General features: G+C 42.5%; 1 protein-coding gene across 1 annotated transcript in view; it reads left to right on the top strand.

The window, feature by feature from the left end:
• The window catches only part of syne1a (spectrin repeat containing, nuclear envelope 1a), a 143812-nt gene that overhangs the window by 117142 nt on the left and 10932 nt on the right, over positions 1-15738 (top strand). Inside the window, 18 exon segments of the mRNA XM_038727544.1 lie at positions 71-275; positions 1581-1763; positions 1903-2049; positions 2165-2319; positions 3019-3166; positions 3244-3338; positions 3451-3685; positions 4051-4245; positions 5620-5745; positions 6944-7099; positions 8283-8441; positions 8650-8816; positions 11674-11836; positions 12705-12892; positions 13083-13233; positions 13813-13995; positions 14277-14414; positions 15012-15203. Coding sequence (XP_038583472.1) covers positions 71-275; positions 1581-1763; positions 1903-2049; positions 2165-2319; positions 3019-3166; positions 3244-3338; positions 3451-3685; positions 4051-4245; positions 5620-5745; positions 6944-7099; positions 8283-8441; positions 8650-8816; positions 11674-11836; positions 12705-12892; positions 13083-13233; positions 13813-13995; positions 14277-14414; positions 15012-15203 — 2986 coding nt within the window.

Genomic DNA, 15738 nt, shown 5'->3' with positions numbered 1-15738 from the left:
TCCTTATCATTAAATAGCTTCTGAGCTAAAGTCAATATGTAACGAGATGTTTATCCTCATTGTGTTATAGGTGGAACGGTTTACTAGAGCAGATCTCAGAGCAGCTGAGGAGCAGTAAAGCCCTGCTAGGGTTGTGGCAACACTACAGGTCATCGAATGGCCAGTGTGTAACAGCAGTTCAGAAACAGGAGGAACGTGCTGATCACCTGCTGAAGAGCGCCATCGACAGGGAGATCACAGAGGAAGAGAGCAGCATTTGGATAAAGGAGTGCGATGTGGGTAGAGATGGAACATTGTAAATTAGTAAATACTTTAAACATTTTCTTCTGTAGTTGTTATCTTTCAGTACCCAGGTCTAGTGTGATTATTCCTACATTCACATTTTGTGTAGCTTAGAATATACCAGGATACTTTTTTCCTGCTTACCCACAGCCTCTTTTTTTCTTCTAAAATCTTGTGCATAAGATGTGAAATGGCTTGTCAGGTCACTGTGAGGATTCACAAAGCTTCTGCTGAATACCAAATTGCACCCTGTGCCTTTGTCAGCTTGAATGTAAATTCACAGCACAAGCTAACAAAAGCCTTTTGAAAAGGAGGCTGCAAGGGGAAAGACAGGGCCCTGATTTACACTACAGGGGTACCCCGGTGTCACACTGGGCTTGTAGGGCCATGCTGGGCAATGTCTAAAGACACACTGTCCTAATACCATGAGCAGACCAATATTTTGACTGAGGATCACTGATACAGTTGCTAACTCAACTTGCCTCGATTCTACTCACCTCTATTGGTTTTCCATTTGGCAAATCTTGTACCTGGTATCTGGTAGGGTTTTTGGTATCACCTCGGTCCGGGTTTCAAGTGATCTGAGGTAATACGAGAAGGTGACGTGAAAACACTTCAGACTACTGATTGGTCAGAGAGAATGGTCACTATTCACTGAACAAACTGTAACAAAACTCTCTCTAATTAAATACTTTATTATTATTGTGGCAACCCTCAAAACCATGCCGTGGTCAAAAGAGGAGGTGCAGACATTGAGAGGTGTGTTGCCCCTTGGTATGTGGGTCGCTGGTGTGTGGCGCGTTGAAGATTACATTGTGGCAGGTTCGTGCAGCGTCACATTGAAGACAAGTTGCATCAAGGTGGTACTATATCTAAAGAAGAAAATGGAGTAGAGGCGAGTTAAGCTGGTACCAGCAATGGGTAAGCGCCACAAGTGGTTGAGGACTGTAATAGCATGGGCTGTCCTTTTACTAATTCTGAATGTATTTACATTTTATTTTCATGTGTTCAGCAAAAAGATCAAATGGGTCTCTTTGAGTTACCACACTTTAGCAAATGGATCCCTTTGAAAACCAACTGGATAAGCACCAAAATATAAAAATATGTGACAGTTTGGATATGTCAAGGGTTTCATTACAATAACTTCTTAAGCCACTATGTCTTTCAATTGAATTGAATTAATTGAATATGCAGTCCTTTTGTCCATTTGCCACTGGCGAATTTGTAAATACCATGACTTTTTCAAACTTCTCAAAACTGTAAAAATTCTGACCCTAACCTGCCTCTCTCTGTTGCAGGCATGCCTTGCTGACCAGGCCTCAGTACAGCAGTCCCTCCAGCAGCTGCAGGCTTTGGGGGAGCAGCTGAAGAGCCAAGTTGACGCCTCCTCGTCGGCGGCCCTCCAGTCCGACCACCTGTCACTCACAGATCGCCTAGCAATGCTGGAGCACGCCCTCCACAGGCAGCAGGAAGTACTGCAGGTAGGATTGCAGGGATTGGTGGGCATGGACAGAATGACTTACATGTCACTGTTTCTTACATACATCTCCAATATTTGAAAGGGGATATGATTGGTAGACCATTCTGTGTTCTCACTGTGTCTGTTGGACTTTTTTGTAGTCTGGATCTCAGGCCTGTGAAGGTTTCATAGAGCAGTTGGTCACACTGATCCATAAGGCTGAGCAGGCTGAGGAGGTGCTGAAGGAGTCTGACCCAGTGGACTCACCAGAGCTCACTGTGGTCCAGACACGTATGGAAAAACTGAAGGTATGAAAAATGCTGCTGTCTTGGTAATTGCTGTATTATCTTTGTTTGAACATCAAAAAGACTTGGCATCTGTCTAAATTAGTGCTACTGAAAACGTGTAATAACTTGTTCCCAGGTTCACCTGTTGAAACTGAGCAGTCTGACTCCAGACCTGGAACGTGTTAATGAGTTGGTGTACAGACTGCCAGTCAGCGACAGAGATGTAAAACGGCTGCAAAGTCTCAACAGATCCTGGGCTGCTCACTCAGCTCACCTCACTGAGAGGTTCAGGTACCTGAAATCTTCAAATATTACTTATTGTTTATAGTAGCACTGAGCAGTCAGTGACCACCATACTGCAAGTCAAACACACACCAAAATAAATATTACACACTATATTCTTGTTCTTATATTTTTTGAAACTTTTTTTTGAAACTTTTTCTTCAGTGTAACAAAACTAAGCATGGGAGCTTGTGAAATTTAGTCTGCGGTCTACTCCTTTTCTCTTAAATATCTTTACAATGACATACAAAGTGTTTCATTTCATTTCATTTGTCACTAAAGACATCATTAATATTTATTAAGATGTTAATTAAGGGTTCACAAAATCGTAATAAGCCACTATAATAACTATATTACAAAAAATTATTGACTGTTTTGCCTGCAGGTGTGATACTAACCAAGCCTGCAGATAGAAATCGTGATGGGTTAGGAAACATCTTTTTCTGTTTTCCACCCTCTTTCAGAAAGTAGAAGGTCAAAAACTTCCTGGAGTCCCTACTGATTAATAAAGAAGTCACTTTAATGACTAAGCAAGACACGCTGCCATCAGAAGAGATATATGCAAATGTGTCCTCCACTTAAATATGAGCTTACAATCTGGCAACTCATAAATAATTTTTATATGCAGTATAATGGTTTATTACTGATCTTTAAAATTAAGTTAGTAGGGACAACATTGTTTATTTTCCGAATGACTTCCCTCTTCAGCAAACTGCAGGCAGTGTTGCTCCAGCAGCAGAGTTTCCTCCAGAAGTGTGAGGCGTGGATGGACTTCCTGTCTCAGACTGAACAGAAGCTGGCTGCTGAGATCTCAGGCAACTACCAGAGCCTGCTGGAGCAGCAGAGAGAACATGAGGTCAGAGACATATTAAAACGTACTAATTGCCGTCTTTGTATTTTCAGTGCTGTTAATACATATATGTGTACTTACAGCTGTTCCAGGCAGAGATGTTTAGCAGGCAACAGATTCTCTACTCCATCATCAATGATGGCCATCATATGTTGGACCAGGGACAAGTGGACGACAGGTAAACACACACAAAGACACACACACAATCCAACAATTTTACCTATCTCGTGAAAAAAAGTATCCAGTTTTGAAGAGCTTACATGCTATTCTGACTCTTGTCACTCTAACAGAGATGACTTCAGTGTAAAGCTGGCCTTGCTCAGCAATCAGTGGCAGGGTGTAGTGAGGCGGGCCCAGCAGCGAAGAGGCATTATTGATAGTCTGGTCCGCCAGTGGCAGAACTACCGGGAGATGGCAGAGAAGCTGCTACAGTGGCTTCAAGAAGTGACCCGTGATCCAGATGTACATCAGCAAGGAGAATCAGTCGCCCTACAGCAGGCCAGAAACCTGTTAGATCAGATACAGGTAGGTTACAACACCATGAAGGAGCTTTTAAAGTCCTTCACTTTGCTCATTGCATTATGAATGAATGTCAAGTATGTAGTAGGTGGATGAGGTTCGGGATGGGTTCAGTCCCTGAGATTACCACTTCACCTTATTTTCTCATAAAGCTTGTTTAAAAGATTTGCATCATTTATGAGGCTACGGAAGGACTTGAGCTCATTTAAATACTCAAAACTCATATTTTACACTAAACACTAACACAACACTAAACTGACCTAAGCAAATGTAAACCTCCTACTAATTAACTCTCGCCCCTTCTCCAACCTTAGACTCCCTTAGTTAACCTCTACCGTCTTTGCCCACTGTCCCTTTCTCTGCTCTTTCAGCTGAGGGAGCGAGTGCTCCAGAGGCAGCAGGGAGGCTACATCCTGACAGTCGAGGCTGGCAGGAGCCTGCTGCTGTCAGCCGACGCCAGGGCCGAGTCCATCCTGCAGACAGAGCTGATGGATATTCAGGAGAGGTGGAGGCACGCCCACCATCACCTGGACCAGCAGAGGAGGGAGCTGCACGGCTTGCTTAAGGTCAGACCAAACTACACCTGGAATAATAGTTTTCTAATAAATATTTTTTTGTACTTCTTTCTTAGTTTGTTGCTCTCTTGGCCATGATCTGTCTAACCTACAGTAAGGTCATGACAACATAAAATAAAGACTGTAGTGTCTTTTTTATTTAGTTTTTATTTGATTATTTCCACTTACTGTTCAATGCTTAGGTGTCTGTTCTTTTTGTTGAAAACTCAATAAATAAATCATATTTAAAAAAATAAATGCATTATAACAAGGGTAAGGGTAACAAGATTACTGGTCAGTGCTGGATTATGGGACATCAAGTACTAATGCAGGTATGTGAGACCTCATTTGAGCGCTACCTGTGTTGATTGCTAAGCTAGAAGCTACGTCTCTACCCTGCTGCAGCATAAAGGTGTTGTGAAGAGTGCTGAAGGGCACCTGAGCCCTTAATGAGGCTGCATGCAGGAAAGAGAAACCAGGTTATCACATAAATTATGCAACGCTGCATGAAGCATACTCACTTATATCAGCAGATAAATTGCTAAGCATCTGCGCACACTCAAACTCAAGCATTACAAAATAGCACAATGCATAAAAAAAAAGAAAGTGCCAGCCTAGGGCACACATCCACATAAACACACACAGGCAGACTGCGGACACTCTGCAGTGAGATGTAATGATTTGAACCCTGTGTGGTAGGTTTCACAAGCTGTGATCGTGCCCTGTTTTGAATGGGACAGAGTGACGCAGTTAAAAAGATGCGTCTGGGTATTGGCTTTTTTGTTGAACATGGTTCTCTCCTCTCTTCCTCTGAAGCTTACTAAGGTTACTCTGTTTGCAGTCATAGTGCAGCTCCTGTAGCTATTCTAGTCCTACCCTGGCTGTTCTTTTACCATGACTCTTGCTTCAGGTATGCCACTTTGCTGCAGCATTTCTTACCAAATATTACCCTGTTTTATCGTGAATTGGACCGTTATTCAGGCTCTAAAAATAGCTGTAATCCGCACCCTTTGGACCAGAACCTCCCTCTTTTTTCATAAAGCTTTGTTAATTCTCTTCTTTGCCTGTTGGGTTGTTGCTGTATCACTCTGTCTCATGGTGTTGCTTGGGAGGTTCAGAGCTGAGTGGGCTCTCTACGGCATAATAATTGAAATGGCTTTAGCCTTGGGTTGATATGTGTGTGTGCCTGTCAGTTTATGATCGTGTATTCTGGAGCTTGCTCGTCCTGATGCTGTTGCTGCAGCTAAAGGAAGAATTTCTAGAAACTTCTCTGCGTACAAGAAGATCTGCAGTCTGTGCGTGTGTTTGAATATATATACTGTAAGTGTGTGTGTTTTATGCTCTTAAGTCTTTCTACACTGTGTTTGTGTTTATGTGTGTATGTAGAACTGGGATCGATGTGAGAAGGGCATAAACGCATCACTGGAAAAGCTGAGGGCCTTCAAGAGGAAGCTGTCTGTGCCACTGCCTGACCACCATGAGGAGCTACACTCAGAGCAAATCAGATGCAAGGTGAGGAGAGTCACACACACACATATTCAAATGTTTTCATCCAAACACATGGTTACTCTCTCTCTCTCTCTATTTTACACACACATTCACAGACACAGACTTGTCCTCCCTCTACCCTTTAATCTGGCTACGGGGACAAACAGATAAACAGACAGACCAGCAACATCTTTATCTGTCAGCTGCTGTGTCATTGTGTGACCTTATTGTGTTTGGTTTTCAGACTGTTGGTATAAAGGTTGTTTATTCTCCTGCAGGGACATTTGAGTCTTTATATAAATAAAAAAATGATCGTTATTATTTTTGTAGTCATGCATTTTGTTCTGTTACCACTGGGGGTCACAAAGCAATGCAAAACATACCGGGGTCCATAACACATTTCATTTATTTTATGTATTCCTTTTTCAAAAAAGAGCTCAGGCTGAAATGATGCCAGGATGCTTCTGGACTGGAGCAAACAGGGATGCTCTTAAAATGCTGTTTGACTACTGGACATTATATGCAGTCATGTTTCATGTATGACACATCCTCCCAGGGATGAGGAGGGCTGTGAGAGTAGCAGCACATCAGCTGAGGAGAGAGGGGGTGGGGAGAGAGAGGTGGAGAGAGAAACAGAGGGTGCGTGCGCATTAGAGAGGGAGAGAGAGAGAGAGAGAGAGCATCCCTGTTTGCAGTGGGGGTGTATTTATGCATGTGCGTGTATGAGATTCCTTTTGTGTGTGTTACGTGATGGAGACATTCCACGGGTCCACAAATGATCACACGGCAGCAAAACCGTCACAGTGACGGAGGAGGAGGAGGAGATGTAAGGTTAGATGGGTCAGTTACCTTATCCTGCCTTTAACCTTGAATGCCGCTGTTTTATTTTCATTGAATGTAATGTGTTGCTATTATTTTTATGCTATTTTCAAAAAAACAAAATCTAATATTTGCATTTAGAAGAAACTTTTGCGTCTTTTTGCGAAATTAATTGCTGTAATATTCATTGTCAGTTTGCTGTTTTGCGTTTCCTCATCACTATTTCTAAGGGAGCCGCAGCTGCAGTTGAGCTTTAGGAGCTCTGTGCTTTTCCTGCTCTATTTGACTGGCTGGTGGTTAGGAGGAGAAAAATAGGCTGGTCTGAGTGTATCTCTGCATTTAAGTCTAAAGATCACCTCGCTGTGTGTTGTACATAATTTCTTGTCATGTCATGTGGATGCAGGAGCTGGAGAGCAGTGTGGAGGGCTGGACCGATGACCTCACTTCCTTGTTCCTGCTGAGGGACTCCTTGGAGGGCGTGGTCAGTGCAGATGACATCACAGTCCTACAGGAACGCCTCCAGCTGCTCCAGTGCCAGTGGGGGGAGGTCTGCCACCAGGTACATTCACAGTACACATCACCAGGATTTTTTTCCCTCGGGTGTTTTTAAAGGTTGATGTTATTTTATTTCCCATAAGTATTTTAAGTACTTAGCATAACCCAGTTAGTTGAAGCAGCTATTCTCATGCAGTACTTATCTCTGCTGAAGATAGGGTTAAGGCTCGTGCAGACTACACGACTTTCAGCGTCGGCCGATCGCCGTGCCGTTCACACTAGACAACTTGCCGACGGGAGTCTTGAAGTCGCAGTGATGTTCACACTACGTGACTGATCGGTGACAGGGGGTCGCACACTACACGAGCTGACAACGACTCTGTCACTCGACGCTGGTCTCCCAACCACGTTTTGTCAAGAAAACACACTCGAAATGGGAAACCTACGGACAAAACAGCTATTGTTTGTTATTATAAAGATAGCACTTATAAAGACAAAGAATCTGGGTGAAAGAATGGATTAGCACACGCAGGTAGCAGGGACTGTCTGAGCTACAGAGAGAGCTGGAGGTGAGTAAAATGTGTTTTGCGGTAAAAAAGTAGCTGCCTGCTCCGCCAGCTGCCTGCTCTCATTGGCTGGATGTGGATGTCGAGTCGGCCGACTCTTCCAGATATTGGGCATGCTAGATATTGACAGACATCGATGATGTGTCAGAAATGTGTTGGGGAGCCGTTTTGATGCGTCGACCGCAGGTCAACGGCTGATTTACCTCCGATCACAGCCTGATGGTCGCCGAGCGGCAAATCGGGCTAAAAATCGTGAACTTGGCTTTAACAGCTGTGGTACATTTGACAAAGTGAGAGTTCAGCTGTGGCTAACTTTCCATGTCCATGGCTAACACTTCAACCGTCACAGGACCAACAGTTTTATTGTGAGCTGTGTGTTTCTGTGAAGGGAGATTAAGAGAGATCTTGAAGAATTTACAGCACAGGACATATTCATGTTGCTGCTGTTTTTTGTTTTATAGCTTTCCCTGGTTAACTTAAGCATACACCATGCAGTCAGACCCCTAATTATTTTATGTCTTTGAGTTTATCTTCCATAATTCAGTTATTTCCCTTAATCTTCCCTACTTCTAAACCACCAAATTGTCAAATATTTTTCATGTTTTTCTCATCATCCCTGTACATTCCTTTCCACGTCTTTGCTCTCATATCCTCACTCTGTCCTATCCTTTGTCCCCCCAGCTCTCCCTGCGCAGGCAGCAGGTGAGCGAGAAGTTGAATGAGTGGGCAGTGTTCAATGAGAAGAACAAGGAGCTGTGTGAATGGCTCACGCAGATGGAGAGCAAGGTCTCTCAGAATGGAGACATCCGCATTGAAGAGATGATTGAAAAGCTGCGCAAGGTGATTTCAGAACACAGTCTTAACAAAAAACATACCTGAAATGCACAGAGCTTGAATACAACACTGTGCATCTGTGGATGCATGCTCTCAGTTCTATTTTCATTTTACAAAGTATTGATGGTCTCATTTGCAGCTCTAATACACCCACATATATTATAGACCACACTTACACCTCCCTGTGTTAAACTGCTTGTTATCTCTCTCCCAGGACTACCAGGAGGAGATCAGTGTAGCTCAGGAGAACAAGCAGCAGCTGCAGGTTATGGGCGAGCGCCTGGCCAGGGCCAGCCAAGACAGCAAGGCGGCCGAGATCCAACACAAACTCAGCAAAGTCAGCGAGCGCTGGCAACACCTGCTGGACCTCATCGCTGCCAGGTGGGTGTACTCCAAGAACAGGTTGACAGTGTTGTTTGATGCAGAGTTTAAGTGGGCTCTTAGAAGGTGTAGAGGAAACCTTCAGGCAACCCTAAAAAGCTTTGAAGATATAAAGTTAAATATTATGTGTAGTTTTCTCGTAAAGGGCTTCAGAAACATGCTTCAAACCATTCAGGATCATGAAAAGATTGTGTTAATGTGTACACTAGACAAACTATTTACACATGAAATATTACACAAATGAAAAAAAAAATACATGGAGCGTCGTTACAGTTGCTTACTCTTCACCCTACAGATCCCACGCTTGCACCCTCCTACTATTGGAGGAGGGTTTATATTAGTGAAGGCATGCCTTGGTCTTGCTTCATTACCACCTTCATTATACTCCTGCACACGTGATGATGAATTCAATTTCCCACAATGTTGCTGAGGCATTTCCTTGCTGATGTCAGTGAAGCTTCCACTTAGTGGAGCTACAAACTAAGCAGAGAGAGGTCACATTCCTCATCCCTCCTCAGCTCCCTTCTTTTGTCTCCTTCTACCTTCTTGGCACTCCACCAGTCTCGTACTGACTGAGTGAAAAATTTACTTTGAAACTGGTGTAGAGTAGTTGGCAATATAATATTCTTTCTTTTGATTTAATATGAATTTTTTCAGTATGCTGTGAATTGAAAGTGACCTGACCCAAACGTTAACCCCCCCCCCCCCACACACACACACACACACACACACACACCATCCCCCACCCCAAGGCTGTCTTCCGGCTGTTGCCCTCTGGGACGATACTGGACGAGGGAAGAAAGGGGGGGGACAGTATCTGACCTTATACAGACATCTGCACTCTCTTTGTCTCTTATATCTGTCTTTTACTAAAAAACAACTGGAGAGGCAGTTTGTAGCTGTCACAGAGAGCAGACGACAATTTCTGGAGTTTTCATTTCTGCGGAAAGAAGAATATTTTATCTTTTATTATTATTCTTCTCATTGTGCACAATCCATCGACGCTTACTGCAATGCATGGAGCCTCTAGCCTTTGCTTCAGCTCACACTCCCTTTGTGTGTATTTGGCGTATGATACTCACAGGCCAGCTTTGCGGCACATGTCTCTGACTGTAAGTCTGTTTTTAGAAACAGCAGCACTTGTCACTCTCGGGCACTCACACTCTCGCACAGACACACACACACACACACACATGCGTGTACACTCACGCCTGTTGGGGTTTCTCTCTTTTTTAACCTTGGAGAGCAACAGTTGATAAGTCACAATTGTGCCACCCCGCCACTACCTGCTTCTTGCCCTCCCCTCCCCTTCTGCACAGACTTTAGAGAAAGTCCCATGTGGAGCACGCAGACGAAAGAGAGGAGTGTTTGGATCGACACAGCAGCGCTTCTTGACTTTAGCTTTGTCTTTGGGAGTTCCACACCCACATGGTTTTGGATTTAGGAACGAATGATATGGCAGGATGCCCGAAGGAGGATCTGCCGGATTGCGACTGCGATGTCAACAGGCAGGACAAACATGAGAATTAACAGCTTCAACATAAAACTTAAAAAAAGAGTGAATCAGCATAATGCGCTAATTTTTCATGCACTGTAGATGGATCATGTTACGTTGTGTTTTTAAAACATACTGTATAGTACACATTTCTAATATTTTTTATGATTTATTTATGTGGCGTGCTACAGCATCAAGAGTAAAATATGTATGTTTTTGCTCTACTTAGAGCTTTAGATGGCTCCAGCTTCTTTCTGCAGTATTTATTTAGTTTTAGCGTCATTGTTAAGTGCAGATCTGGTTTAACTGGTTTGTCAAAATTAGTTAATCATTGTTTGATTGACATTTAAATTAACCTGACCTCATGCATTGAAGCAAAGCAACCTTGCATAACAAGTTTTGACAAGTTTTGATTATTTGCAGTTTATAGTTGACCAAGCGCCGGTGTGTCCAGTGGACTATGTGTGAGGCTATACAATATATTTCACTATAATGTAAACAGTCAAACCACTGTATAGTTTACACTAGTTATTGTATCCTACAGTATGTTGTACTATGAGCTGACACTATGCAGCACATCATTCCACAGCACATTAAACCTGCAGGCTGACAAATGATAAGGTAGACCTGCTAAATGTGTCTATTATATCAGATTATGGTCTTTTTGTTTGTTTATTTAATGGCCACCAACTTCATTCTTAATCAAGTCTTGGTGAGACAGTGAGAGTTGCATCGCTTTGTAGGGTGGGGAGTTGAATGTTAAGCTGGCGGATCAAACTGTAGTAAGAGGATGTTGGCTATTTTAAACATGTTTCACATATCTTTGATTGCAGTGGTGAGGGTTTGGAAAGGTCGGGCATTTGCAGATCCAAAATGGTTCCCAGTTGTTGTGTGCAACGTGTAGGGTCACGTAAGGATTCATCACTTCCCAACAAAAATATATATGCAGATGTGAAATAATACTCCTCATACTCATTTACCTCATTGCTCTGTTTAGCTGAAGATGGAACGCACAGTAACACTTTATTTTGTGTCTACAACATACAGTAGATGCTACCAAAGAGTGTTTTTTGTGGGATTTAGACCTAGAATTTTTTTCTCATTCTTTCTCCAAATTCACAACCAGATCCAAAGATGCAATAAAACTGATATTGCCTCAGATGTACTTTTATTTAATCCTCTAATAAAATTAGTGATTTACCACTAATCTGTTTTATGTTTTGTTGTTGCGTTGACTGAGCAAGTTGTGCAAGTATCTGTCAACACATATCTCCACTACTACACTGCCTTCTTTAGTGTTTACAGTTGTCCCATATGCTGACTCTGACTCCGACTCCATCTCTGACTCTGTTTTTCTACCAGGGTGAAGAAGTTGAGGGAGACCCTGGTGGCAGTGCAGCAGTTAGAAAAAAACATGAGCAGCCTGCGCTCATGGCTGGCTCACATCGAGACTGAGCTGTCCAGGCCCATCGTCTACGATACCTGTGATGACCAGGAGATTCAGAGGAAACTCAACCAGCAGCAGGCACGTACACAAACAGTCCTTCGCTACAAAAATGTAAAGCAGAATAGTTTATTGATGAGGAATGCAAATTGCACATTCTCTGTTTAAGAGTTACAAAAGTTTGCAATATTTAAGTTATAACAACATACTGCATACATACTACAAGATATATGCACACTCACAAATACAAGTACCTTCACACACACAAACAAGCACACACATACTTTATGAGGATGTACTTTTCTGTAAATACTAAATAATAGCAGAACAGTATGATTCAAACTGAGTTGGTGGAAAATGAGATGACACTGAACCACATGAGGAAATCACGGTATGATTCATGCACACATCTCTGGGTGTTTGTTTTAAAGCTCGCCTACTGTCAGTATCAGAATCCTTCCTGCTGCCAAGATGCCGCTCTAAATGTGGACTCGATTCCAAAACCCCACTGACCTCCTTCCTCTCCAGAGCTGCAGAGTTAGCTAACACATGCATTTACTGTAGTTTAGCAGGCTGACTGTGTTCCTTAGGTACACTATTGGGAGACCTTTGCTGAATTAATGTATGGCATAGATGGAGCTTGCTTTCTGTCGAAACACATAAGGACAAACACATCGAGTGCAAAGCCAGGAGGGAGGGGCAGGGCCACACATACAACATTACGCTTTTATCCAAAGCGACTTACAATTGCTATACATGTCAGAGGTCGCACGCCTCTGGAGCAACAAGGGGTTAAGTGTCTTGCTCAGGGACACAATGGTGGATGAGTCACAATTGGGGAATTGAACCCGGGGCTCTTAGATCAAAGGCAGGTGTCTTATCCATTGCGCCATCACCACCACGCTTTAAGTGAAGCAAAAGTCAAATTATTGTTCTGAATGATTTCTAGGAGCTGCAGAGGGACATAGAGAAACACAGCACAGGTGTGGCGTCTGTGTTGAACCTGTGTGAAGTCCTGCTGCACGACTGCGACGCCTGCTCCACAGAGACAGAGTGTGACTCCATCCAGCAGGCCACCAGAGGGCTGGACAGACGCTGGAGGAACATCTGTGCCATGTCCATGGAGAGGAGGCTCAAGTCAGTGCCTTTTGGATAAATTCAGTATTACATACTGCATTCACATGCATGCACTGGTGCTAAGATTAAAACCAGTGAAATTCACTTAATGCCAACCAAGATTCACTTAATGCCAACCAAATCCCATTTCTTTTGCAGTATACAATAATACTGCTGATTTGTGAACAATACTGCCAATTGTTCTATGCAGGATTGAGGAGACGTGGAGATTGTGGCAGAAGTTTCTGGATGATTACTCCAGGTTTGAGGATTGGCTGAAGACCTCCGAAAGGACCGCAGCTCTGCCTAACTCCTCTGGAGTCCTGTATACTGTCGCTAAAGAGGAGCTTAAAAAGTTTGAGGTGTGTCTATTTCAAGTCAAAATAAAGACAGAGCTAAATGTTTTGTCTTGTTTTAAATGGGATGTTTTCATCTGTGCATGCTTTGATGTCTTACAAATTTCCTGTCAGACGTTTCTCCATGTAACAAAATACCTTTTTATACTGAGACTGTCACTGCAGGGTAGTGGAAACAGGAAAAAAAGAGAAAAGAGTGTCATGTTGCTCAAACTCGTCTGCACTGGTTTGCTCAGCTGCTGCAGTCTATCACTGTGCACGTGCACATTCCTGCTAGCTGACTGTCTGGCCTGGACCTCTGGGATCTGCACCCTTTGTGCCTGATTAGAAAGTTTGCTTTAGTTCAACAAAGATGAACTCTGTATATTTCGGCATTTTAGGCTTTAACATCTAATGACCACTTATTAATTAGTGTACCATTTTTTATTTTTTTATTTATTTTTTATTTTATTTCTCACTGCAGAACAGAAAATAGGTTTACAGATTTTATAGGCCATTTATAGTCCGTGTTAATAGTTTGTTTTCTTTGTGCATGGACATAAAAAAGTTAAGAAATATATAATATTACATGTTTCCAAATTGCAGGCCTTCCAGCGTCAGGTGCAGGAGTGCCTGACCCAGCTGGAGCTCATCAACAAACAGTACCGTCGCCTGGCACGGGAGAATCGCACTGACTCCTCCTGCCGACTCAGAGAAATGGTGCATAATGGGAACAGGCGATGGGATAACCTACAGAAGAGGGTGGCCGCCATCCTACGCAGACTCAAGGTAACATCGTCTTAGATTGTTGGCTCAGTGACTCAGGTTTGTAAGCGTTAGTTATTCAACTCAGGGTATTTGGGTCTAATATAACAGCTGATTTCCTCAATTAGTTCTGACAAACTCTTATTCTATTATTCCATTTAACCACCGATAGTATAATACATTCTGTCCATATATAATATCCTATAATATCATACTACTTTCCTCCTTAAATTAAATTCATAAAAAGATAAAGAAAAACAATCAAGTTTGTTTGGTTGGTTATATGTTTCCCTCTGTTCATTCAGCACTTCATCAGCCAGAGAGAGGAGTTTGAGACAACGCGAGACAGCATCCTAGTGTGGCTGACGGAGATGGACCTCCAGCTGACCAACATAGAGCACTTCTCTGAGTGTGACGTTCAGGCCAAGATAAAACAGCTCCGGGTAACAAAGACAGACACAGTGTTTGAAAATTGGTTCTGAAATGACACAACAAGCCAACATTATACACAACACAAGCCAGATGCAACAAAAGTGCATTTATCATTGTTTAATGACGACTCCATGTATCACTACAAAATATTAATGTATAATATCTAATAGTACAATATCTAATATCTGCAAAAGTAAGGGGTAACCAGATTTCCATGCCTTTTCTTATGAGGTGACAAATGATAAGATGGGGCAAAAATGTAATGATTGGTGTGGGGAAACTCTACTGATGCAGCACAAAAGTAGTTGATAAAATGTATAAAATGCAATCATACAAGTGAATTTTAAAATCTACTTTGCTCAAATCAGTGTGTAAGTAACTTTTGATACTTTTTTTTTTATTTGCTTGTTAAACTTCCTCAAATATAACAGAATTACACTTGAAGAAGACAATTTTGAGGCGATGGGAATTTTCTGTAATTTAATATTTTAATTGGGTACATGATCAATTAAATACTCAGAATTATCAAAAGATTATTAGGTACTCTGCATTATTGTTAGATGGAGTTTACACTTTTCTCTGACTTCTGCTATGTTTCTGTTTCTCAGGCGTTCCATGAGGAGATCGGTCTGTACTCGGGGAAGATTGAGCTGGTGTTCAGACAGGGCGAAGCTCTGATTGAGAAGAGTGAACCTCTGGACGCAGCCGTCATCGAGGAAGAGCTGGAGGAGCTGCAGAGATACTGCCAGGAGGTCTTCGGACGAGTCGACAGATACTACAAGAAACTCACACGACTGCCAGTAAGTAAAGATAGGCAGAGGACAGAGTTTTTCGGCATGCTACCCTCTAACAATAAAACAATATTTCTCCAGTGGAAATGCATGCTGGAACTCCAGTAGTTTAAGAAGAAACTTTTATACCAGATGTTTGCAAAGAGGCAAGGGAATCTGATTTCCTTTCTAAAGTAGTGTTGACTCCATATGTGGGACTACTTTCTCTGTACATTTATTATGCAAACGCTTCACAGGACAGATTAGCATCACAAACCACAAATAGAAGTACTAGCAGGTGTGATACCCCTGTGAAGCACCAGTTACCACTTGATGTATTTACTGATGAGTCTCACTGCGAAGAGAAGTGAACTGTGTGCACAGACTGTTGTGCACTCAGTGAACTCAAGTGCTCTGTAAACACATTACAAAATTTACGCTACAGCTGTCCTCCCTCATCACCCATTACACAGTGAAAACATGTGTCCAACATAGTTGCACGCTGACAGCTGGTAAGGAACAGAATACACACATTATATATGCATGTTAATAGTCAGTACAGAAC

This window comes from Micropterus salmoides, unplaced genomic scaffold, assembly GCF_014851395.1.
Source record: "Micropterus salmoides isolate LMB-PRFRI ecotype aquatic unplaced genomic scaffold, ASM1485139v1 Ms_hic_scaffold_18, whole genome shotgun sequence".
NCBI classification, from domain to species: Eukaryota; Metazoa; Chordata; class Actinopteri; order Centrarchiformes; family Centrarchidae; genus Micropterus; species Micropterus salmoides.
The sequence above is the reverse complement of the archived record's forward strand: the minus strand, read 5'-3'. Positions and strand labels throughout refer to the sequence as shown.